The 27,107-nt window shown below is 40.8% G+C and overlaps 1 protein-coding gene across 5 annotated transcripts in view; it reads left to right on the forward strand.

Moving 5' to 3' along the window:
* Positions 1–27,107, forward strand: part of CDH20 (cadherin 20) — a 215,768-nt gene that overhangs the window by 137,543 nt on the left and 51,118 nt on the right. For 4 of the 5 annotated variants that reach the window (XM_034642847.1, XM_034642849.1, XM_034642848.1 and 1 more), the window contains exon 2: positions 22,222–22,621. In XM_034642847.1, the coding sequence (XP_034498738.1) occupies positions 22,376–22,621 (246 nt within the window). In that variant the 5' untranslated portion in view covers positions 22,222–22,375. Of the gene's footprint in view, positions 1–4,745; positions 4,987–22,221; positions 22,622–27,107 lie in introns of those variants that run through there. The other variant, XM_034642846.1, reaches the window with a different exon arrangement.

Raw genomic sequence — 27,107 nt, forward strand, 5'->3', positions numbered from 1 at the left:
AGAATTAAACTTTAACTGAGCACCTGTTTTGTTTCACAAACTATGCTTTACATGTTGCAGATAGGAGATGATGTAATCCTTAGGGCAACCCTGCAACTCTACAGATTGGAAAAACTCTCTGAGCCTCAGAAAGATGAAATAGTTTGGGGGAAAAACAACACAGAGGTAAAATGTAAACCCGTTTTCTGCCTGATCCCATGGCTCATGGTGTTTCTCCCACTAGTACTAATAGCTGGTATTTATTTAGGACTTGCAGTGTGCCAAGGTCATTGCCCTACTTCACTGACAATGACTTAGGCAGTAGATGCATAAACTAGCTGCCATCAGCTCCGTTTCGTACACGTGGACAGGGAAACACAAAGAAGTTTCGTGTTTGCCCAAATTCATACAGCCTGTAAATGGTGGAGCTGAGATTAGGACCCAGGTGATCCGGCTGCATGTCACGTCCAGTTGCCTCCTCTGGAGAATCGGGCCCTGTAGATGGCACACGGCCCCTTACTGATTGCTCTCATTATTAAGTCGCTATGCCTTAACTGTGTCTGTGAGAGCAGCCATGATTCCATCACAAGTTCAAAGTAAAACAGAGTTAAAATTGCATAGCTCGCCTTCTCACTTCGTGCATGGAGAACAGAAATGACAATCTTGGTAACCAGGATTCTCCAATCCTTATTTCACCCTAAAACAGCTTTTTCCTTATAATCCCTAAAGATTCAAGACATCAAGACACACTGAAGGTGTTTCGGGTGAGGGGGATCTCTTCACTTCTGTGTGTAGGGGTGCATGTGTGTGTGCCCGTGTGTGTGTTTGGAAAGGAGGAGAGCAGAGTATTTAAGAATACTGGTGACTCTCTTCTAACAACGTTCTTTTCCTTACCTTTCCTTTAAAGATAAGCATATGTGGTGTGTCTGCCAGGGGACCTTAATGGACTGCATTCCTCTAGTAGCTTTTTTTTCCCTGCTTGCTCCATTAAAAGTCGTCCAATTTCACATCACTACAGTGCAAGCAGCTTAGGTAATGTACTGTCATCCGTACCTCATACATCGTGTCCCAGGGACTCGCCTTACAGTAAAGCATCTCTTCAATTGCAGTAAGCTGGCCACGAGCCATGACCTGTGGGGGCCCCGGTGGCCATTTATTGTAAACTAGAGCTTCTGGGTGAAGCTAATGCAGTTCTTCAAGAAGCCACATTTGCATGACTTCACATTTTACCGTGTCTCCTTTAAAATGGCTAATAAAAGCCTGGCAAGCGTGTTCTTTACTATTAATTTGTTATCCCATTTTATTCATCTCTCCGTGCAGGGGAAACCACTTCCATGCATCATGCTACAGCGTATCCCTTCATGCCCACCAAAAACCAAACACCTCCCTGAAAAAAATCACAAAAACCTAATGTGGTAACTGCCTCCAAATTTGGAGCTTTAGATGCAAACTGTTTACGACATTTACAAAACTAGGAAGAAACTGCAAGAGCACTCTGCTTCTGGAAAGATGAGGCCAATTTCAGAATCCAATTTTCAAAAGGAAATGCCATGTTTGTTTCATGTCAGCCTCTGCTTCAGACCAGTGAAAAAAAGCCCAACAAAGCAAAAACCGTTGGTCTGGCTGGTTATTTCCAAGCAAAGCAGAGGGCAGATGGAAAGCCATTCAGTTGGCTGTGGCGCCTTGTCTTGTCTACCTCCAGTTGCTTTGGAAGCAGCTGAGCAAAGCTTAACTGCATTGAATGGGGATTCTCATTCTCTCTCTCTCTCTCATACATACATACACACACACACACACACGCACGCACGCGCTTATTTAAATAGCAATATTTTTAAAAATATAGGCTGGGCTGTCACGTGGCCAGGTGGCCTGGCTGCGTTAGCAGTTCTGCTACACCAGGCTGGCTGCCCAGTTTATCGAAGGCCCTGCCTCCCAACCGACCTATAGTGACAATGCCGTACAGAGCCATGGGTGCACAGGTACCCTCAAGCCCCAAAGCAGTCTCTCATTAAGGTGGAAAGATTTCCGGAAGGGAACACATGGTACCTGTAGATTTAGAATCAAGCTCTGGAGTATGAATATACATATATTTTTACAAATGTATATAAAAAATGAAAATCACCTCTGCTATTGCATGTTTGCATTTACATTTCCATATGTACATTACAGTTTCCAGCTACATCAATTTATGTGGAATTAATGAATAAAAACATGTAGCACACACACACCAAACACAGAGAAGGATCTAGATACACTGCAGATATCATATATGATATCATATATCAGATATCCGTGTATCTAGATACAGTAAAGATATCACATATCATAGATAGTTTATATTCTGATAAAAAAAAATTGTATAGAAAAAATATATATAATTGACTTCTAAATGAATTTCCTTCCCCTATGTTCAACTTTCTGACCAAAGACTGTTTTTCTCATTGCTCCCTAGTGCAAAACAACTTGAGTATTGCTTCTGTTGGTCTACACAATGTACAAAAAAAACACAAGGACCAACCAGTCACATCTGTGTTTGCTCACCTCTGCCAACTGTCTGCGTATGAGTTCCACTCACTCCCCTGCCTACTGCGGTATATGCAGATACTACGTAGCAGAATGCCCAGAGCGTGTGGGGAAAACAAGGCTCAGTTAGCTCGATGATTGTGGGGGTCACATCTTATCATCCCTGTACACAATATACCCCATGACTGTTGTCTACAACACGATTGGGCACTAGCTGTATCCAATCTATTTCTACGCTGTATTGTCATTGGTCAAAAATGGCCTTGTTCTCCCATTCCCTCCATTTTCCAACTGAAAAAGGAAAGGAACTGATAAGCCTGAGCTCAATTTGTTCTGGCAATTATTGCAAAGTTCCTACTGTGAGGGAGGCCCTGCCCGTTGGTGCGGAATGACACGCAGCCATCCAGGGTCCAGACAAAAGGAGACCCTGCTTTTCTCCAAGTGTATTCAGCCATGTATAGACATATTGGCTGAGATGCCTGCCCATTCACATCTTAATGGGAAAAAGAGAGAGATAAGAATGTAGGGGGAGAAAAGGAGAATGAAAGATTATCAAGTGACACCAGACAACAAAACGTGAACTTGGCGAAGAGGAAGAAAGAAAACTATTTTGACCACAGGACAGTAAATCAGTGATAAAATGTGGCTATATATGTTTTAGTACTATCCAGCTAAATTATGCTTTTATCACAGATAAAGTTACTCTAATGATACTGAAATATGAAACTAAAGAAAGTTATGCTTGGAGGTTGGATTATGTGATTCTCGCTTCTACTGTTCTCTCTCTCTCTTTCTCCCTCTCTCTCTCTCTCTCTCTCCCCCCTGCACATTAATTCAACCAAATGAAACTGTTGGATGAAATACCACCAAGATGCATTCTAAAGTATAATTCCTCTGAAACAAGTATGTAGCTTTATTAGAAAACTAAAGTACTGGTCAAAAGGTGAAAAAAATAGATTATATTATGATGAAAAAGAGGTCATTTAAGAAAAGGCTGAAATAGCACTTCTTTTTGAAATGGCATACGGAGGCTTTTATAGCACTGAAGAAAAGGTGACTTTTTCTTCATATTTGTCCTTATTCTCTGCTTATGAACGGAAAGAAAATGTTTGACGATAAGGTCACTTCAAATTCTAGGCCACAGCACATGTTCTTTTCTGGAGCCGAATGCCCTCATCTTTCCCCCTTTCAACTATGTCTAGTGATAATTGTTCTACCCGTCCAACACTCCTGTCTACTAGGAAAACAGTTGACAAGAAGGAATGTCAGAGTTGCGTCCGTGACATCCCAGAAATCATTTCTCCCAGCAAAAGTCACTTATTTCAAAGGATAAGTAATGAAATGAGCAGGGGAAAATTAAGTTAATTTTAAAATCCGTTATTAGTTGCTTCTCTTTAGTCATAATGGAAATAGGGGCAAAAATTACAGATTCAATAACATGCATTTTTTCCATTACGGAGAATGGCTAATTCAATGGATGAATCATTAGAGAAAGATCCCTCTGGCCTTATGCAACTCCAGACAGAGAATCAAAAAAAGGAAAAGTTTAAGATAAAAAATATACCATAAAATTGTTGGGAAAAGCGAACTACAAACCCCAGTGAAATTACCTAGTCTGGCAATTAAGCCCCGTTTGTTGGAGCATTAATAGCCTCAGGCGAACTAAACAAACCCATTCCTGGCTGCGCATAATGACAGATTTCTTAGGGAGTATTATTTAATTAACAATAATTTGAAAGAGGAGCTCAACTGAGACACTGCATGTACTTACTGGAAACACTGAGCAATGGTAGTGGAAAAGACGTGCGATTTGTTAGCCTTCCCATCATCTTTAGTTTCTGAAATACGTACGTAGCGGATAGGTATTTGCCACTAGATGCTTTCAGCTGTCTGTGAGGCCAACATGTCCAAAGAACTTGAGCTTTTACTCTACAAGGCTGCTAATAGTCCGCTGCCGTTTGATTCTGTTAAGAAATCCCCCAGGGCCTCCAATGCTCAGGGACAGCATTCTTTGTCCTTCCCCCTTCTAGACAAGGGCCACTGCCAGCCCCCCTCCCCTGTGTACTCCAGGGTCCCTCCCACCCCCATACATCATTTGCCGCTAATCATTTAACGTAAGTGATGCCTTTTGTTCTCCTTCCCTTCCCTAGTAGCTTTAGGTTGCATCAGCAACTTGGTGGCTGGCTGGGCCTTACTCCCCCCCAGAGACGCCTTCCGACCCCATGGCACTGGCAGAGGGGGAAAGAAAGCTTTAGCCAGGAGCAGTCTTCTCCCTTCAGAGTTACTGGACTAAATTCCCTACCTCCAGCAGCCTCCCTTAGAGCTGATTATAATTTAAAGACCAATTGCAAACTGGCAGAGGGAGGACCACTTTAAGTTGTTCTGACATACAGTGGGAGCTGGCAGCATGAAGTGAACTCCACAACTAAAGTGACAAGCTCAGGAAAATGCAAAAATAGTGCACTCCGTGGAAGAAGGAGAAAAGTAAGTTATAAAACTTTTCATGTCGTCTGTTATTTCCATGACATAGCTTCACAAAATCTGGTTTAAAATTGGTCAGTGACATATAAAGATTGTCTTGGGAAGTGCAAGTGTTGATTTAGTTCCTGTGGGGGCCAAACAAAGCTAGCTAAGACAGTAATTTTAAATTATTATTGGATGGCTGTTAATTGTTTTCACCAGTGTCCATTAAAATTCCTGCCAACAGAAAATCTTTATCTTGACTTGATTTGTGAGAAGCTTAGGAATGAGCAGTCGGTGTAGAACATGGTTATTAAGCAAAACAAATTTCTGTTTGTGGCTTCGAAAAGACAAATCTGAAATCCCAACCAGTTAGCTCATCCTTATGTTTGAGAGTAGATTAGGATAGGGTATGTGTATAGCACTACCATCCACAGCGGATTAGGATTGATTGAGGGAGCTAAAGATTCTTTTCTTTGATTCTTTTGAGCCCACAGTAGCTTTCTCTCAAATAATATCAAAGGCATCTGATTAAACACATCTCCCAGCAGGATTTTATCGTAGGGCATGCTTTACTGTCTACAGTATAATCAGACTGAAATCATATGGCATCAGCCAGTGAGTGCCTTGTTTTGAAACAACTTGGGGAAATAGATTTTTATCCCTTTCTTTAATCCTAATTTGATGCTATTAACCAATTCCATTATTTAAATTGACTATTAAGATTAGAATCAGTTTGATTTATCAGAATGTATATCCCATTAATAAGGCTTTCTTTTTAGCCTCCCCTTTAACCTTCATTTACTTTTAGTACTTTGAAAAGAAACATTTACAACATCTTTTTCCCTCATATGGATTAAAGCATGTGGATTGGTTCCCATTAAACTATTCCTAGCCTGACGGTATAAGAATAAAACCTTGTAGAGTTTGTATGCGTTTCTTGTAATGATTCTTTACTATATAGGGGAAAAAATGAAAAGGACTATAAGAGAAAGAAATAATAAATCAAATTTTGCAGAAGATACATAAGAGCATTTTCCATTCCAAAGAAACCCAATTCCTTTACTGACACAGAAAAGAAATATACAGGAATTTTAAGTGCTAATGCGGTTTCCACTAGTAACATTTGAACATCTTTGTGGCGCTGTATACGGTATTTAAATAACAGAAAGGGGAAAGTGCCAGCATAAAAGCAACGGAGACACACAATTTTTCCAGACAGCTGAGCTAACAATCTTATCTTGCCACAAGTGTTACCTGAGATCAATCAGCAAGTTATTAAAAAAAAAAAAAAAGTTTTTTCTTTTTTTTAACAGATCCTTTACAGCAAGTAAAAGTAGAAATAGCTAGTATAAAGCATCATCACCAACTGACTGCACTTTAGAGAAGGTTCTTTTCACTGTATGCTCATAAATTCAGCATTTCTTCTAGGCAAAAATGAGTGAAATGTTGCAAATGTTGTACTATGATGTAAAGTCAGCATTTGAAAATATCACTGATTTACAGGTTCCGTTCCCACCTTGACAGACCTACTTGAGTCTGTGGAAGCTTCCCCCCCTGTAGTCTCCTGCCTCTGTCTTCCCCTGCCCAAAAAGGGGCAGATCTCTTAATTTCCATAAGCAAGTTGTCCCAATTTATAAGCTTCACTGTCAGGAAATCTTTGTTTAAATCTCTTCCTCTGCTGATTAAGGCCATGGTCCCTGCTCCTGATTCCTAGGAGATGCCCATCTTCAGTGAAGATGAATTTTTAAAATTTGGATGCCATTATCAAGCTACCCCTTGACTTTTTCTCCTCTCGTCTTCAAGATACCCCTTCCTGGGCCACCTGGCTGGCTCAGCTGGCAGGGCATGCAACTCTTGATCTCAGGGTTGTGAGTTCAATCCCCACGTTGAGTGTAGATATTACTTACAAATTAAAAAAAAAAAAAATCTTTAAGAGGCGCCTAGGTGGCTCAGTCAGTTAAGTGCCTGTCTTCGGCTCAGGTCATGATTTCAGGGGCCTGGGATCAAGCCCCACATTGGGCTCCCTGCTCAGCAAGGAGTCTGCTTCCCCCTCTGCTTCTCCCTGGTGCACTCTCTCTCTCTCTCTCTCTCTCTCTCCCTCCCTCCCTCTTTCTCTATCTTTCTCTCTCACTCAAATAAATAAATCTTTTTTAAAAATCTTTAAAAAAAAATTCCCTTTCCTTGGACACTGTAAGTTTCATCTTTAGAGCCTTGAGGACTCCTCTGAACCTGATCCAAGCTTCGCGGCCCCCTCTGGATTTGCAGATCTCAGAAACCAAGCAAGCTCTGGTGAGGAACCCAGTCCCACCCGGCAGGATCCTCAGGATCTGTTAACACTGCTATACAAGTACCACAATTCTCACTGAAATGAGAATGTCATATTGATGAATCATTGTCCACTTTTTGTTTAATTTCATTCTATTCCAAGTTTTTTAAAATTCCTGCTTGGTGCTGACACTGTACTAATTCTGTCACAGGGTGACAGTCGCTGACCTCAGAGAATTCACAGGCCAGAGGGGAAAGCAGACCGTGTGGGCTGGCCGGTGTAATGGACAGAGTGGCATGGGGGCACAGAAGACAGGCCTCGTAATTACCAAATGCTTTCTGGAAGACAGGTTGCCAAGCAAAGGGCCTGGCAAAAGCATTCCTGTTTGAACAAAAGCATAAAGGTGTTAAAATATAGGGTCTGTAGTTTATTTTAATGGACCAAAGAAAGTGAGAGAAGAGACAAGAAATGAGGCTAGAATGGTAGGCAGGAGCCAGATCCTGTAGGTCCTTGAGTACCTTGTCAAGGAGTTCTGATTTTATCAGTTAAGAAATGAGGAGGGGCCGTTAAGAGACCTTTTAGCAGGTGAGTGACCTGATACGATCTCCCCAGCTGACAAGAGAACAGATGAGAGCAGGGACACCACTTAGGAGCCAGCTACAGTGGTGAAGGTGTGGAAGTTACTGGGGCAGTTGGAGACAGAAGGAATCTTACCTTAACTTCTGGATTCCTACTTTGATGGCTGGAAGTACCATTTGTTCCATGGCTAGAGTAAACAGAGCAAGAGACCCAGCAGAGAAAACAATTAGGAGGCAAAATGGGAGGAAATGATATCCACTATGACCCACCAATCTTATATTTGTTCAATGAGCTCTTATCTCCAGATATCACTAGATTTTATTTTATTCATTATTGCTCTGCTTATATTCTAATACTTCTTCAAAGAGCCACATGTTTAAAGCCAAGCCACATTCTTTTCTACAATCACTTTACTTTGTTCCACTTTGGTAAAATCTCAATACTTAGTGATCATGACTTTAGATATCCTTAAAATATGAATATTAAACCCTTGATACAGAACTTACTCCTTTAAAAATACTACTTGTCATTGTACTAACATTGAAAATGATCCATTGAGAACAATTCTCCAGTCACTCAGTAATAAAGAGTCAGAAGCATATTTATTTGTTATAGCCTGAGCAGGTGTAATCAAAAGTTGTGCAGGTATCGCTTATATAGATACACCCATCCTCTACACACACCCACCCCTATCACAGCATACATGGAAATTAGGCCACTCAAACAGAACTTGCTCTCTATATGTTTTTTTTTTAATCAAATCACTATTCTCCCCCCACCCCCCAAATCCCCTTCCAAATACAAAAACTTGCCACTGCTTATTTGAGATTACAAAAGTTCTTCCACACTGAACTCAGTGGCCCTGGATGGCTTGACTGATGAGCCAAGTGTGACAAAGTGTATTTTCTAACGATGGTCACAATAATATGGGCCATCCCACAGGCTCTCCTGGAGCCTTGCCACTCCCCTTCAAGAGGTGAAGTCTAATTCCCTTTCCTTGAATGTGTGGACTTGGAAGCGGCTCATAACCAACAGAATACAGCAGAAGTGAAGCTTGAGAGGATTCTGAGGTTGGGTTATAAAAGCTAATGCATCATCTGCTTTGAGAATGGACATACTCACCTGGGAGCCCTGACTACATACATAGTCCAAGTGCTCTCATGGAAGCTCTTCATGCAGAGGAAGCCCAAATTAGTCCATGTGGAAATCACATGTGTACACACTAAATGAGACGGTGTGAGGGGACAGAGATGCCCCAGCAGACTCCAGTGGCACCAGACCCCCTGCCATCTCATCCACCCACCATCTGACTGCAGATGCCTCAGAAACCCCATGCCAGAATCATCCAGCCAACACACATCCAAATTCCTGACCCACAGAAACCACAAAAATTAATAAAATAATTGCTGTTTTAAGCTACTACATTTTGAGCTGATTTGTTTCATAGCAATATCTAGCCAAAAAAATAGCAATTAGTGCCAAATGATCCAGTACCAGGTCAAATGATGGAGGATCGGTGGATAAGTTCTTCCTTCCTCATTGTGTGAGGCTACATTTGTGCCCCTTGATCCAGGCCTGAAGCCAGTTGGTGGCCTTGATGCCAACACTCAACTGGATTGTGATGACCCTGAAATGACTAGAAGATCCTAGATTGAAAACAGTTCTCACTCCTCATGACCCCACTGGTCACTTCTGGAACCCATCATGGCTCCACTTTGCTAGTTTTAAACCAATTTGTTTTACTTGGGCCACTTGGGAATCTCCTTTTTTATACATCCTTTGTTAACATGGTAAATGTCCCTAAGAAACAAACTTAAGTATATATTCAGTGATTCTATTAGAAGCTAACTGGACAAGATTTTTGGAGAGCAAGGGGAGTCCATTCAGAGTTCATATTAAGACCACCTCACACATTTGTTTGAAAGGTGGTTCCATTATTGAGCTAGAAACTACTACTAAAGAACCATCAGGGAATAAACATAGCCCAGAAAAATGAGGTTATCGAACCGATCTCTGCCCCATGATCGTATCACTATGATATTATTCAGGGAGGCTGCTGCTACAGCCTGCAGATCAAATAAGCACCTTGTCATATGCACATGGCTGTCTATGCATGGCTGGGCATGCTTTGTTGGGTTAGCCAAGAGACAGGGTATCAAGGAGGAATAGAGAATATTCAATCTCAGGCTTAAAGACAATGCCTTCTACAATTACCTTCTATAAAGGTAACTGGGATCTATAAATAATGGACAATACCAGCCTAGGATCAGCTAATTCTAACATAACTTGACTCACAGTATTAATTCATTTTGAGGTATTTCTGGAGTAGATTTCCCACTTTCTGATAAAACTGTGAAGTGCCTAAACTCTGTTTCTCCAATTGAAACATATGTGGCCAAAATGTGTTAAGAAGTTGACTATAAATGCTGTTTTTGAGAACAGCTTTAAAACCAATTCTCAACCTTCCCTCAAAGACAGAGCTGCATGATATTCCTTTGCATGGGTATATCATACTTTTTATTTTTTTTAAAGATTTTTATTTATTTATTTGACAGAGATAGAGGCAGCCAGCGAGAGAGGGAACACAAGCAGGGGGAGTGGGAGAGGAAGAAGCAGGCTCATAGCAGAGGAGCCTGATGGGGGGCTCGATCCCATAATGCCGGGATCATGCCCTGAGCCGAAGGCAGACGCTTAACCGCTATACCACCCAGGTGCCCCCTATCATACTTTTTAAAATCATTTATGTTGGAAATCTGGATTAATCTTGTTTTTTCTGCTATAATAAGAATACCATAATAAATATAAATAGATTTAAATTCAAATAAAATATGTATCAAAATTATTTCCTTAGGATCGATTACATATTCATTTTAAAGACAGGACACATACTACAAAATTGCGTTCAAGAAAGCTTTTGTCGGGGCGCCTGGGTGGCACAGCGGTTGGGCGTCTGCCTTCGGCTCAGGGCGTGATCCCGGCGTTATGGGATCGAGCCCCCACATCAGGCTCTTCTGCTATAAGCCTGCTTCTTCCTCTCCCACTCCCCCTGCGTGTGTTCCCTCTCTCGCTGGCTGTCTCTATCTCTGTCAAATAAATAAATAAAATCTTTAAAAAAAAAAAAAAAAAAGAAAGAAAGCTTTTGTCAACCTACACTTCTATCTGAAGTATATGAAAATGTCTAGTTCCCCACATTCTCAGCAACATGGGTTAGCATATTTTGTAATGTTTTCCAATTTGAGAGGCTAGAAATAACTCATTTTCTTCAGCTAATTGCAAAAGTAAAATGTTTATCATATGTTGTAGGTCCTTTTATTTCCTTTTTTATGAATTTCTCTTATTGTCACTTGATATCATTTTTAACAATGAGCATAAAGACTCTTTAATATGATAGGGTAGAAAGTCTTTGTTTTCTCATGTATGTTACTTGATTTTTATACTAAAAATCTCACAATCTCTAGTAATTATTTAGTTCTATCTATTAAATATTATCTTTCACTACCTCGGGTGATACTTTGGGAAGGCTTCTTCAACCCAGTACTGTAAAAACAATATTCACCTACATCTTCTCTTAGTATTTTTTACTTTTTTTATATGTTCTACTAACCTGTATAGTTTGATTTTTCCCATTTGACTCTCTAATGAAATAAAGATTGGATGGTGGATGGTGAAGGACAGGATATAGTTTTTCCAACCACAGTTAACTAACTTACTGAAGAAGTCTGCCTTGCCAAATATATAATATAGATTAAGATGGAGCTTAGTAAAGAGGATATAGAAATAAAGAAAAGGAGAAATAAGAGGAAGGCAGAGCCTAGCGATTTCATATTGAAAAAGCTTCAGAACTTTAGTGCCTAGAAGAGCAGAGTTCTGAAAAATCCTGTACTAAGGGATTTCTACTTCCTTGATCCTATGAAAACACAATCAAAAGGTACGAGAAATATAATAGTTGCAAGTTTTGATTGGGGGAGAAAGGTACTAATACGTAAGTGCTAATAAGGTAAATACCAATAACTTTGATTGTTATAAGATACATTCTTTTTTTCTTTTTTTTTTTTTTTTTTGGCAGAGAGAGAGACAGCCAGCGAGAAAGGGAGCACAAGCAGGGGGAGTGGGAGAGGAAGAAGCAGGCTCCCAGCAGAGGAGCCCGATGTGGGGCTCGATCCCAGAATGCCGGGATCACTCCCTGAGCCGAAGGCAGACGCTTAACGACTGAGCCACCCAGGTGCCCCTAAGATACATTCTGATCTCAGAAACACTTAAAAGTTTTTTTAAAAGTCCTAAAAAATATAAAATCCATTCATTAGGACTGTTTGGAGGCTTTCTTTTCTATTCAGTTCTTCAATATTTATTTTATTTTAAAATGCCTTTAAATTTTTAATCAGTTTTTATTTTACTAAAAGTAAAATATCTGCATTGGTCAAAAACAAAACAAAACAAGACAGTACTGGAAAACGTATAATAAAAGAAAAAGCAGTTCTTTGCCCCACCCCAAAACCCAATACCCAAAGGCAACCCCAGAAGTTCTTTCTTCAAGTACTTGTCCATCTGTTTTTAAGCTGTAAAAAAGTATTTAACAATTTGGATATTATTATTCTTTCTGCCTTCAGTCTTTTAATTTTATTTAATATTTTTTCATACTTAATATCCACCAACATATTAAGAGGCATGCATAATCATACAGTGTAAAGGCAAAAAGACCAGAAAGCAATGAGATTTTACACGTGATAATTTTGTTCTTGCACAGCAAATAAAATAAACCCTGATATGTCAGAAGCACTCTAGACCTTGGCATCATTTGTTATAATATGAAGTTAAGGAATCCTTTGTAGAGATGCTAGGAAACTTTATGAGGGAATTGGGGTTTGAAAAATTACAGTGGTCTAAAATTCTGGGATATTTTTTAGTTGTCTAGTTAAAGGTATATGACCATGACGTTATCTCTGGTGGTTTAGCTTTTTATCTCTTTAATTTGGGGAAAGGGGCTGATATGAGAAGATCTTTTTTCTAGAATTCTTTTCAAGGTCAACCTCTACCTGTTGCTTTGACAGTCCCCTCTTTCTTGAATCTAGACTCCCTATTAGCCCAGTCTTCGCCATATGACTATATTTACACTTCCTTTTAAAATGTTTTTATTCTGTCTAGTTTGGCTATGTATAGAAGTCTGTGATGAAAATTGCTCTACTGTCTTCTAGAACTCAGTATTACGATTGAGAAATTTCATGTATTTTAGCAAAATGATAGAGGAAACTAAGAAAAAAATATGGGATCCTAGAGAAAGGAGATCCAGCATAGGGCACTAGCAAGGAGAAGCCCTAGGATAACAGTTATATACTAGGCCTAGACACAGAAGCCAGGCCAGGGGAGGAAGGGTCCCAGGGGGGAAAATGAAACTGGTATTAGAGGGTTTGAGAAATTCTCGCAGTGTTTGGAAAAATTATCAATAAGCATGAGACATATCTTTGGAACATTTGAAAAAAGTAAGAGTGACACACACATAAAGAGGGGGAGAAAAGAAAATACTAGGCAGTTGTTAATCCAGAAAAACAAAACTGTCCTAGAAAACAGGAATTAGAATCTTAATGTACAACTCTGCTTGATAGGAAACAACGTTCATTATAATAAGGTAAATTTTGACTATTCTTTTAGTGAAAATTGAAATAGAACTGTGTTGAGAGGGTTAGGGAGGGGAGAAGGGGTGGGAATGTGTTTAAAGAGAACTAAATCCTCAACTATCCTACCAGGAAGTCAACTGCTAATATCCAAAATAGATATTTCAAGGGGTGCCTGGGTGGCTCAGTAGGTTAAGCCTCTGCCTTCGGCTCAGGTCATGATCCCAGGGTCCTGGGATCAAGTCCTGCATCGGACTCCCTGTTCAGCAGGGAGTCTGCTTCTTCCCCTACCCCTCCCCCCTGCTCATAATCTCTCTCTCTCACATACACTCCCCTCTGAAATAAATAAAATCTTTAAAAAAAATAAAATAAAATAAACACATTGGCACAAGTTAATATTTCCTAAACACCTGGGATGTGTCAAATACTGTGCTAGGTATCAAGTCCATAAGGATAAAAGACACTATCTGTGTCTTCAAGGAGCTTACAATATGGGGAAGAGAGAGACAACTAAATAATTACAATACCAAATAACGAACAGTCAATGGGAAATGCATGCACTTTGAGAAGGGAGATGAAATGGGAAACATAGAGAAAGTAAAAAAAATAAAACAGAACTTGAGCTACAGTATTAAGTCATGATAATTTTCAACAACCTTTAAAACTTTAAGCCCTTGAAAGAAGATATTTGAGCCTCAACAAGGTTAAGCAAACACTCAGCATCACACATTCAAGGGCAAAGCTAGAAAGAGTCTTAAGCCAACATGTCCTGAGTCCAAATTATGCATCATTTTCCAAAAGAGAGGTGTTTTTTTGAAAACAGATATTAGGAGATAAGTTTCTCTTTTCCTTTAACAGAAGAAATAATAAATATCTGTGCAATTTTTTTTTTTGTTTTACCAGGAGTTTTTCTTGTCCTTGAACAGAATATCCAGTTGTCTTCTATGTATACATTCCTTACACATTAGAAAAATCAAAGATAAAATACACATGACTCCAACATTCGAGTGGGTATTGTGTAAAAGGAACAACATCTGGGAGCTGACAGGTCAAAAAGTCCCTAGCTGAGTTGAAACCCTGGATCAGCTTCACCAAGTCGGCCACAGGAAGGCACCTGGAGCAGGTCCAGCCCTGGGTCAGGAGCAGGGGGCCTGCATGCAGTGTGTGCTCTGGAAGCAGCCAGAACTGCTCCCAGGGAGAGGAAGGAGTTCACATTCTTTATGTCCAAAGCTGCTTTGAAGTTTTGCACTAAAAAGAGAAGGAAAGTTCTTGCCTCTTTAAATAATCAGGCATGGAAGAATGAATTTTTTATCCCTAAGCCTAAAACCAAATTTATTACTTTGCCTCTAACGAATGCCTCCTCCCAATTTCCATCCATAACCTAAGCACAGAAACTTCCTGTCATTGTTTCATTAGCAACTCCCCCTCCTTACCCACGTTCCTTCACATCGATTCAGTTTCCCAGTGATGGAGACTCTGTCTCCTCAAGGGTTCAGACTCCTCCCCAATCCTTTTCCTACCCCGGGATTCCCAGTTGAAGTTCTCCTTACAGCTTCCCCTGACCCTAGACAGACTCTCCCACCTGCTCTCTGCCACTCTCCAGCGAGGCTACTTAACAGTGATGGGACTGGCTCATTTGCATGCTCAAAAACCTTTAACTGCTCAGGATAAACAACCACAGACTCAAAACACTTCAGTCCAGCAGCGTCCCCAGCTCCTAGCTACTGTTTTTACCTGTCTCCCCTGCCCATCTCTCATTACTCTCTTGAACAGGACCCGTTCTCCAAGCAAATTCAAATACTATTCTCCTGACAGGCCTTTGCATCCTGCCTCTGCACCCTGGCACTTGCATTTGCTTTCAACAGGAATGCCCTCCTCTCCATCCTTCAAGGTCTAGTTCATAGGCTACCTTAAACTTTTCCTCCCTGACAGAAATCCTTTCCCCCTCTCCTGACCTGGCCTAACACTGTTTGGAGGGGTCTCGCGGCCCCTATCACATACAGATCCGTGTCACAGTCAGTCACATACGAAACACATGCTGCAGTCGCTCCCAAGGAAGAATCCAAGTTCACCCGCTCACTCTCCCCATGGCAGTTGCCAAGAGCTGTGGTGTCAACTCTCACACCATGGCCAGTTTAAGGAGCTGCAAACAGACGTGCAAATCAGCTCTCATGAGAGCGGGCGGGAGCTCTACAGGAACCATCCCAGCACACCACTACTGGTTTGTCTCCGAGTAAAATGGGAAAAGTATAACTTTTCATGGAATTCTTGCAAACTAAATGACAAAGTAAAGGTACAGGACTTAACACAGCCTGGCATGAAGGGAACACTGCACACTAATACTTCTGCTGTCACCGCTTCTGTGATTCCTGCTGCTACAACACTGTCATCCCTGCCACTAGCGATGCCATAATGCCTGCGCCTACTCCTACTATTACTACTACCAGTATTAACGGCAGTATCTCCCCTACTAAACTGTAAACTCCTTGAAGGAGGGAAAAAGAACTAACTTTTATTAAGCACCTACTGTTTTTTAAACACAAGGCTTTAACCATCTGTCAAACACCGTGCTAAGAGCTTCATGTATACTTTCCCACTTAATTCTGACAATCACCCTGTGAGAGTCTATAATTATCTCCAGTTTGCAGATGACAAACAGACTAGAGTTTAAGTCACTTGCTCAAGACATGCACAGATAAGAAGTGGTAGGGCTAAAACTGAAACTCCATTTCGTTTGGCTTCGCAAACCACTATTGATCAAGCATACTTGATGCTCAAATATTTATCAAATTAATAAGTTAAGTCTTAATTTTAGACAGCAAACTGACTTTTGCCAAAAACTCTTCTTCCTATGGATTAACCTTTATGGTCCAGGAAAGACTACAGAATTGTCCTGCTTTCCTAACGTTCCGTACAAAGGCAAAATTAAAGGGAAAGCAGTAAGTAGCAATTATTTGCAACTTCTTTCAAAGAACTTTAGCCAGAGAATTACTTAATTTAAAACACATGCTTTTTAAAAATGAACAAGCACAAATTTAGTGCAATTATAAATGCTACATAAGACGAGAAATTAGTGAGCATGCGAGACAACTCTGAAAAATCAAAATTGATCGTTCTTGTCTAACTGTAGTCAAAGAAATTGCCCATGGACTGAACTGTACTTTCATTAGCTTGATTAAAAGTGAAAACTAGAGGAAGCATAAAGTAGGTCAAAAACTTCCTGACTCCTTTAGGATTAAAATATATACTAGATACTAAGTATGCGTGAAAGGATCCATAAGAATCTATTTGCCATTCTTGGAAGATATGGGAAGAAAGACAAGGCATCCTTAAATGGAAAAATTATTATAATGGGAATGAAAGCAAGGAGGAATTGGGCACAAACTCTAGTGAAATGACTTCTAAAGTAGAAATATCTGTATTCATGACCTGAGCTAGGGAGTTCATAGCTAGAAAGCCAGCATATATGTAAATGCACAAGGTGGTTTTTATTATGGGCCTGATGAGGTTTTACAAAACCAGCTCCTAATTACATAATTCATACTTTCTCCCTTTTTTTTTTTTGTTCTACTCTTCTCACCCACACGTGCACACACACACACACACTCATGTAAAACCAGATACTATTCCTAAACTTTTGGTTTGGCCACCCTGCGCCTCCCCCTCAGCTACGTCAGTCCCATGCTTCCATTTTTTAACTTCTTCAAAGCACTCCCTCTCCTGATCTAGTTTGGTTGTGGGAAAGAAAAGGAGAGAAGAAAGAATAAGTGGTGAGAAAAGGAGAATTTCAGAGATGACAATAGCAGAGTGAACATTGTAACAGCTGAAATTTTAGGCTCAGAATTTCCTGTTTTTGAGGAACTTGGAGAAGTAGGAATTCACAGAAATACAGGTAAGTAAAATTAGAATAAGCAAGAGTAATGACCACCTTTTCTAAGAAATCTCCATGGAAATCAAGTATGCTTTGTTTTTTTTCTTCTGCTGCTCAGTTAAAAAAAAAAAAGGCAATACCATAATTCCTCAATTCTAGACACACCATCAATTTATAAACAGCCTCTTTGAGGAGTAGGGGAAGGAAATATGACCATATTAAATGTACACACTGACTCTAAGCCATATCCATTTCAGAAATGCTAACTTTGGGGTTGGGGACAGTGTCATGGCGCAGGTAAGGTGTGGAGTATGGAGTGGAAGTGAGAGCACAACCCAAATCCCAGGAATCTAGTACCTGGACAACCTCTTCTGGCTCTGCCGAGGGTCAGTCACCTCCATAGATGGGTAGCTTTGCGTAGGCTGATACGTTGGTGGCCACAAAAGAGGGATGAAGCGTCTACTGGCTTAGTGATTGACTGCCCAGGAGCAAACTGAAGATGGCACATCTATAACAAATGGAAAAGACTTCAGGTCAGAGAAGTGTCTCATCTTCCAGCATGTAAAACCACAGTTTACACCCTTTCCAAAACACATCCCAGTGGTGGACTCCAGTCAAGAGTACAGACATACACATCCAGATTCAGGAATGCTGCAAGTCTGTTCATAGAAGCAATGAAAATATTTTCTTTATAGGATTCCACAATGGGTACCTTGTTGTTTGTGAACTGTACATACTCAAAGATACAGCATCATATGAATTTTTCACTCCAATTTATAACACAACCACATGCTCTCTTCTCTATGGGTTCTATATTCTATGCTGAAGTATGACTCCTAAGTAAAATACGTTTGCTCATATTTCTCAATTGAGGCCCTTGATTGAGAGGCAGGATAGAATGGTGACCCCGAGATGCATTCTAATTTAATGTTGCTGCATGTCCCGGTACACAGTCACATCTCACTGCCATATCTAGGATCTTCACAAGGTTTCTTTTTTCTTTTTAAGTACATTTTTAAGGCTTTTTCTATAAGCAAAAGGGATAACTTAAGTTTAGCTACCCAAAGCCACAACACCACTGTCAACATTTACCTCTTAAAGGCATGAGGCCGCATCAGAAAATTAAAACACCCTCCTTCCAGAGAGGGAGTCAGCAGCAGGGGCAACTGACTTTCTGCTTCTACAGAAATGTCATTTGAGCTTTACTGAGCAGTACTTCCATTAACCATGAAAAGCTCAGGAAAACTGGAATAATGAAGAAAGAAATCAGAGGGAGACCATAAAAGCCCAGTTCATTTCAAGGAGAAAGCAGTAACATTCCCTTCCCCCTACATTTTAAATATCACAACAAACTTAAGTAATGAAATAAACAATTCACCAAGAGCACACTTTATCTACAACTTTAATTTCTTCCTACTGTGTTCATTACCAAGCTGTTTGCTTTCTTCAGGCAGGATGGGGGAAAAACTTTTAAAAGACTCATTTAACACAGAAGTCAATTTCCACTAATGTATTCTTTGTGTGGCATATGTGGTCTTCCAAAGCAGATCTATACATACAAATATACATATATTAGTCTCTTCCTTTACTAGAACAACAGAAATTGCCCACCTTCAAACACATCATCGCTACTACTTTCCCGTAGGAAAAACATGAACATATCTTTTATAAGAATTGAAACTGGTTAGTATAGCTGGTAGAACTGACTTCCCTTCACTTGTATAAACAGCTCTAATTGTGAAAAGAATAATGTAACTTTTGTATAACCTAGATTTTACTTTCTGAAAAGTTAGGCAGGGAGTATTTTTCATGCATTCTGCCCTGAGGAAGCAGGAATAAAGTGCTTTCCATCAACTGTAGCTATCAAGTTATTTAACACAAAAGAGTTTACCAGCGCTGCGGGCTTTGATATTTAATGTCTGTAAGAGGGAATATGAGAGGGGCACCCGGGCCACCCGAGCTTTCACAGGATCACCAAGGCCTCCACAGGTCCTAAACATCCAAAAGCCACTCTCATGCGTGTTCTGTGAAAGGGAAGAACGTGAGGGCTTTGCACTCGAGTGTAGGAGGCCAAAGTGGGCAAGAGAGACAGATGAAAGCTCAGGCAGCTGCACCGCCTACAAAATATTCATCACAAAGATTCTAAAAAACACCTTTTTTCTCTTGAGCTCTTCAGATCACACCGAGGTAAAGACAGGCTTTTAATTGGCAAGAATGCAAGTCTAGTTTGTAAGAGATGAGAGAATATAAGCGACAGTATTTAAAATCCCTCAAAATTTCCTCAAATCTCATTCTGTCCAGAAAATTTAGCCAGTACAAGCAGGAAAGGGGGCATCTGCACATCCCCACGCACAAACATGCCTGCACCTGGGCACTTAGAATCCAAAAGCAAGATCCTAAAACCCACCAGAGAAAATACAAAATAGTCAAAAATAATGCCTGGGTGGCTCGGTCGATTAAGCGTCTGCCTTCAGCTCAGATCATGATCCCGGAGTCCCAGGATTGAGCCCCATATCGGGGAGTCCGCTTCTCCTTTTGCCCCTCACCCCGCTCATGTTCTCTCTCTCTCAAATAAATAAGTAAAATCTTAAAAAAACATAACTCTTAGGCAAAATGTACACATGTGAAACACAGACATGAAAAGGAAATATATTAAATAAAGTATATATATATTGAGTTCCAGCTTTGATAAATGCAATCTAAAAAAAATAATTTTTCTCTATTCTACAGAGTTTTCTAACAGCTAGTCCTTCATTAAGTTCCCTTATACAGAAAAAAATAATTGTGGTTATTACAGTATTAGGCTAGGCCAGAATCTAATACCCCATAGTACTTATCGCAGATGTAGAAATCTGTGAAATAATACGTATATATTAAGCCCTTTCAAGATGTTGGTTCAAAAAGTGCCCATGAAATATGGTTCAGGCTCAGCTTCATCATTTTTAACATACAACCCAGGTAACTTCTCCTTCCGTGGTTGCTCTAATGTCTGGCACCTCAGTCATTTACAGAGTACATTCGCCCCCATTATCCTAGCAGAGAGATCCTCAGGTAGTCCTGTGAAGTAGGCAGGAGAATTATCATTACCTATTTACCAGGAGGAACGGAAGTTTATAGAATGAACAAGTAAGAGGTAATGAAAATAGAACCACAGGGAAGAACTGTGGCACACTCAGCCTAGTGCTCTTTGGGGAAGTTACAGATAGGTTTGTGCCCTGCAACACATGAAATATTCCCCTTATGACGATCCATCACAGTACTCTGGCAATAGCTTTTGAGGTCATGCCCTTTAGTCCATCTTCTAAGTCCTTAAAACAGCATAGCTGTTTGTCACCAATATTTTTCATTAATCCATCTCCCTGGGTTAAGACTCCTTCTTTCAGAACATCTCTTCTTAGACAAGGATCAGAGATACACAAGCTGGGTTTCTGTCTATCAGTCCAAAGAGGAAAACCGCTAATACTTGGTAACCGACCTTCTAGCACACCATTGTTCTTTATTAACAAATACATCACCCTAAAAAAGGCACACCTAGCTTGTTTTTACTTAACAGTCAATCTGAGTTTAAGAGCTAGAACTTGAGGCACTGCCTCCCATTTGGTTACAGAAATTCTTTAGTCTCCCCCAGCTTGTCCTCTTTATCACTTCTCATTGAAGTGATTTCTCACACAAAAATGAAATGGCATATTGTGTGAAATGATTATAAAATATCTTTTTTAATTCTTTTGTTCACTTCAATAGTGACTATTTGAGAGGATGCTAAAACGAGTTCTGATGGTGACAGGTAGAAGATGGTAATTGAGATGCCATCAATGCATTCATTTTAAACCACTTGTAGAAAGAGTGTTATTTAGTTGCATGGGTCTGAAATCCCCAAACACACACATCTGTTCTGAGACAATGACAGTTCTCCACATTAAAAGTGAAAATATTAAGCCCACAGAAGTCATTTTGGTTGTTTTGACAGAGTGGTGGGAGTGCTATGCCATTTCATTTCGCCTAGCCAAAGTAAAGGAAGAAAAGGTGGATGAGGTCATAGCCCAGGAGTGAGGTCACCAGCTAATCTGCCTTCATAGCAACAAAAGAAGTTTGACTGATGAAAAGGTGTCCCCAGGGTAGAAGTCAACATCCCTTTGTCTAAATGAGTCTTTCAGATCAGGAAAAAAATGTGTTGGCTAGCCTCTCTTAACATGCCCACAGTAGCATGTGACTAAGAGCACTTCAAAGTCTGTTGTGAGTGATAAAATGATTAACTGACCATTCAAACCCTAGAAAGGTCACATTAGTTAGCAGCCCCTCTCAGCGCTTCAGAGCCAAAGCAGTAGAGTGTGAAACGCAAATTCCACCAGGAGCCCAGAGAATGATTAAAGTCAGAAGTGATCTGTGGCTGCTTATAAATGAAGTCCGAGATTCCTAACATTATCAATAACATGGGGTAGACATAAGATAATTGTGGGTGGCAAAAAAAAGATAGTTAGATTTGCTTTTGGCTTTTTAATGAGCCAAGAAAAGCAGCTGGGCTAATGAAAATATTAGTTATTAGCTGTAAATTTTGGAAATGAATGCTGTTTTTAAGAGTTTAAGAGGCTGTCTGGTCATAAATATTTCAAAGAGCACACTATTAATTCAAGCCAATCAATAATACAGCATAACCCTCCAGCTATGTTACCAATGAGAAGAAATTTATTCACCAGTTTTATTCCCGCTGAAATCCATATCCAAAAGTTTGGGATTGATTATAGCAAGATAAGTTGTCTTCTTTTTATTAAAATATTATTTGTTACTCAAACATTTCTAAAGCAGTAACATGTTATGACTCTTTAATTCGTTGAGTGGAGAACGGAATATTTACTGACATTTCTTGAAAACTTGCTATAAGCCCACAGGAGAGCATTTGACATCATCACAGTGTGTTCTCCTTAACTTGACAGGAAGTCAACTTCAAGCAGATTGACTTGAATTGAGATCTCCTTTGAGAAGCCTAAGTGTCCGGTAAACTGCATTAGTATTTTTTTACTTGGAAAATACTCAAGTTCCAGTGGCTTCACCATCCTGTACTTTACTTTCTGAAAACCTGGCAATCCCATGTGGACTTCTGGTAGAATGAGCAATGCAAAGAGCTGGCTGGGACTTGGCATGTCCTTGTACTTCTGGGGACTGATGGACCTTACGACCACCGTTCTCTCGGGCACACCAACACCACCAGGCAAATTAGAAGCGCTGCTGTCAGACAAGCCACAGTCACACTCGCGGATGAAGAGGAGCTGGGTTTGGAACCAGTTTTTTGTTCTGGAAGAGTACACTGGAACTGACCCTTTGTATGTTGGCAAGGTAAGAATGGCCACACAGACAAATTATAAGGGTATCGAATATTGAAAGGGAATACAAATATGAACTGAATATGAGAGGTCACCTAGCCTGTGTCTGAGTCCTGAGAACAATTTTAACTAGTGGTATGTCACTTGACAGCTAATTGAAATCTAATTTTGGCTTTGTCGGATATCAGTCAGAAAAGGAAAGATTTCTCTCCTTGTTCAAGCCTCTGCTCTAAGCGGGAGAAAACAAAGAATTGGATTTTGGAGGAAAAGCCTGGGACCCTGCAAGAGCCATTAGAGACCCGAAAGAGGCAGCAGCAGCAGCTTTGGGGAATAACAGGATGGGGAAGAAAGAAACTGGAAAATGAAAAGGGGGAAGTAGAGGGATTTTGCCCTTTGTTTTGTTTTGGGTTTTTGTGTTTTGTTTTGTTTTGTTTTTCCCAAAGCATTTCCACAGGTATTGCCTGGAGCCTAAATTTAATGGGGGGGGAGGGGGGGTTAAAACATTCTTCATTTCAGAAGATCCTAGCATGTGTTTTAGAATAGTTGGAGACAATCAATGAATATATTTATAAACTTTACACTCGAATTCCCATGATTTACCTATCATCATTTCATTTTTAATCCAGGCTTTCTTGGGTGTTTACTTTATTTGGATGTTAATCAGAGACCATTTTGTGAAAGCAACCAAGTGAGAGAAAATGGGAAACAAGGACCTAATTAGAAAATAAATAATTCATTCAAATGATAACTTAAACACTTGTTTAGCACCGAGGCTAAGAATGTGGGTTTCAGAGTCAAACACATGTGGGTTCAAAACCTAGCTTTGCCAATTGCTTCCAGAACAACTCTGGACAGGACATGAAGCCCCGTTAGCCTGTTTCCTCCAACATCAAGTGGGGATAACAAGAAAACTATAACTTCTCAAAGAGTTGTCTGCATAAGCTCTTTTCTCAACTGCTAACCACTTCTGAATTCAGATCTGACTTCTGCCCACTGCATTAAAGTCGTGTTTTTAGTGCTCCCAAGGACCTCCCTACTACCAAATCTAATATTTCATTTTATGGAACCGCCCAACATGGCTTCAGACGCTGGTGACCAGTCCATCTTTGACTCACTTTCTTCGGTCTCGTGACCTTCACAAACCCGTTTTACCCTCCTTCCTTCTCAGCCTCTTTGCTGGTCCTCTCCCTCCACCTGACCCCATCTTCTAGTGGTCCAGCTTGTCAGCTTTGCCCCAGGCCTCTTCTCTACCCACATTCATTCTCTGGATGGATTTGCCATCCCCGTGGTGTGAAACACCACCTCTAAACCAATGAATCCAAAGCCTCCATCTCTGGCTCAGGCCACTTGTCTGGGCTTCAGACTCATAAACCCTATCATATATTTGACAGCTCCACATTTATGACTCAAAGCCCTCCCAAATGTAGCATATCCAGTAAGGAATTCTTGGTTTTCCTCCCAAACCAAGTCTTCCCCCAGTCTTCCCTATGTTATTTAGCACTGCCATCACTCAGTTTCTAAAATCAGAGACAAGGTGGTCATTCTTCCCTTTCTCTTGCCCCTCACATTCTCTCCACCTGCAAATTGTCAGTCCTTTGCCAAAATACCTCCCAAATCCTTCATTTCTCCCACCTCCACTTCCACTGATATCTCTCACCTGTGCAAACACCTGGACTCTCAACCAGTTTCTGCACTTCTACCCACACTTTCTTCCAATCCATTCTCCACACATGAGAGTCAGACCATGTCACTCTGCTTATACCCTTCAATGTCATCCCGCTGTATTTTGAATCACCCAGACTCCTCCCCACAGCTCCCAAGGACAATCTTCTCTGACCCAGCCTGCCTCCTGGCCTCCCACCACATCACAAGCCACTCTTCTTTCCCTTCCTCTCGTGTTCCAGGGACATAGCCTTCTGGTACTTCCTACAACTTGCCACGCTTTGCCTGATTGTTCCCGCATAATAAAATATTCTTCCTCTGGCTTCTCTCGTGGTTGGCTTCTCCTCACTCTTTAGGGCTCATTTTGAATCTAGGTCTTCCTTGACCATTCTCTAAGGTTGGGCCCTCTGTTAAGAGTCTCTCACGGCCATGATTTTTTTCAGAGCTCTAATCACAACCTACAATATGTGATTCACTTTTTTATTTACATGAGTATTGTCTGAAGCCTTGGACTAGACTACAAGCTCAGTGAGGGCAAGGACAGTGCTCCCATTTTATCCCTAAGGCCTAACACAGCACCTGTCACATACAAGGTGCTCAAAAAGATATTTAATACCTCATGGTGTAAGGATTAAATAAGCTAACACATGTAAAGTGCTTAGCACAGGACTTGGTCCAGAGAAAGATCTTAATGATCATTCCTCTGTAATAGTAGTAGTGATAGTGGCAGTAGCAGTAATAGTGATAGATAGGGATTTCACTATAGGAACTCAGCAGCTCAGTAACGCATGTAACCTGATGCAGCCGCAAATCTCCTAGACTCAAAATCTGTGACTTCTCTTTGACTCCTTCCTTTCCTTCTCTCCCTCCCTCATGCACAACCAGTCACCACATCCCGTCAATATCTCCTTGCCAGTTTCTCTCAGAGTCACCTCATCCTCTCCAGGCTCTGCCAATACCGTGGTCCCTCTGCTCTTCATGATTAGATTAACTAAGCAGTGACTACCCGTCTCCCTGTAGAGAGAATCCTCCCAGTCCCCCCCCCAGGACTCAAGACACTCATCTCCTTGAAACACCCTTTCCATCACGTCACTCCTCTGATTAAGAAAGCACTGTAGCTCCAATGCTTATCAGAGCTCTTAGCATATAGTTCAAGGACTTGCAGAAAATGAGTCTTCCTCCCTTATCCAGCCCTCCCCTACGATTTCACAAATCTACTCCTGATCCCAGCCACACCAGTGTCCTTACTGGCCCTGATACACATACCACATTTGTCCCTACCACAGATGTGTACCCATGCTACTGCCCTCCCCAGGACACACTGTTACCACCTCTCTGTTCAATCACATTCCACCTGCTCAGGGCCTTAGCTTAAAAGCCATTTTTATCATGAACACATCTTCTATCTATTCAGAGTTCCAAAGACTTCTAGCTACTCATTTTTTATAAAATATTTCTTCCAACTAGACACACATGGCTACTGCTGAAATAAGTTTAAGAAAATACACTTATTTGTATTCAGTAATTGCTTTGTGTGCTTGTACAATTTAGAGCCCTCTTCCCTTCTCCCAAGGGTAGAAGCTGAGATGCCATCCTTAGCCTTCCCTACGCTTCCCCAACACTGAGTACCCAGCACAGGGCTGGACATACAACACTACAGAAAGGCAAAGGTATCTAACATTTTACGGGGCTACCACAGGACTATGTGTCAGTCACAGTCATATAGAGCAGATCATTTAATCATCACAACAGTGTTGTAAGGTTAAGTGTGATTCACCACTTTTAGATAATTAGCCTATGGAACACAGCTCAGAGAGATTATGCTTATTGCCCGAAGTTACAAAGAAGGTAACAGAAAATCTGACATTACAGCCACAGGCTTCCCTTTTCATTGCCCTGAGAAATACAATGAAGAGTCAAATGTGTTAGGGCACCAGGGATCCAGCCAAGCCCAACTGCTTCCCAATGCTGGGAACTTAGTTAGCTGTCTAGCACCCGTTCTCTAGTACTCATGATTAGTGCCCACCCTTTCCTAATTACCCCAACCCAGGACACAGAACACCCCAGGCATCTCTACAGCCATCGTATCCAGCCAACACTAAGCAGCCAGTGAAGTGGGGTGTTACTCCACATTACATAGTCACTCACCCAGGCACCTTCCTCCCTTACTTTGTTTTGAAAGAGAATTCATCCACCTTTCACTCCCTCTCTCCCAGGGGCATTTAGATTGTCACCTTGAGCTCTGAAAGATGTCTATTTAGAGAGCCTGCCTGAGTATTTGCTTATTTCAGAGGAGTATGGTAACAATTATCAGCTGTAATTGGTATGGCCTTATAAAATCCACACTGGGCTTTCCAGGGACAAGGCAGTGTTGAGTTAAAGCTAGATTATATTGACATATGCAAAGAGTGGGTTGCAGAGAGCTGGTGTTTGGGCACGAAGCTGTGGTTCCAAGGCATGCTGAGGTTAACAGCTACACGGAAGCTGTCTAACAGCAAGGTACAAGCCCCACCGTGCTCCTGGAAGTGTACAAGGCACTGTGAAAGATGACAAGAAGAGTGAAAATCACCCTTGTTTATAAAATATTAAATCAACTAAGATTTTTCATAACCTACCTGGACTTCCCACCCTTCACTACTCCTTTGGCTGAAGATCTTATAAACTAAAGCATTATTAGGATTTGTAGGATATCCACCTATCTTGTTCTGTCTAGATTTGGGGAGGAAGAATGTTTTCCCAAGTAGTACATAACCATGTGCTGCCAACTCCATTCCAGAAGCTCCTTACCTTCCTCTGAAGAGCTGGTAGTCAGCGTTAGTTGAATGAAATACAGATAA

This window comes from Ailuropoda melanoleuca, chromosome 14 (genome assembly GCF_002007445.2).
Source record: "Ailuropoda melanoleuca isolate Jingjing chromosome 14, ASM200744v2, whole genome shotgun sequence".
Classification (NCBI taxonomy): Eukaryota; Metazoa; Chordata; class Mammalia; order Carnivora; family Ursidae; genus Ailuropoda; species Ailuropoda melanoleuca.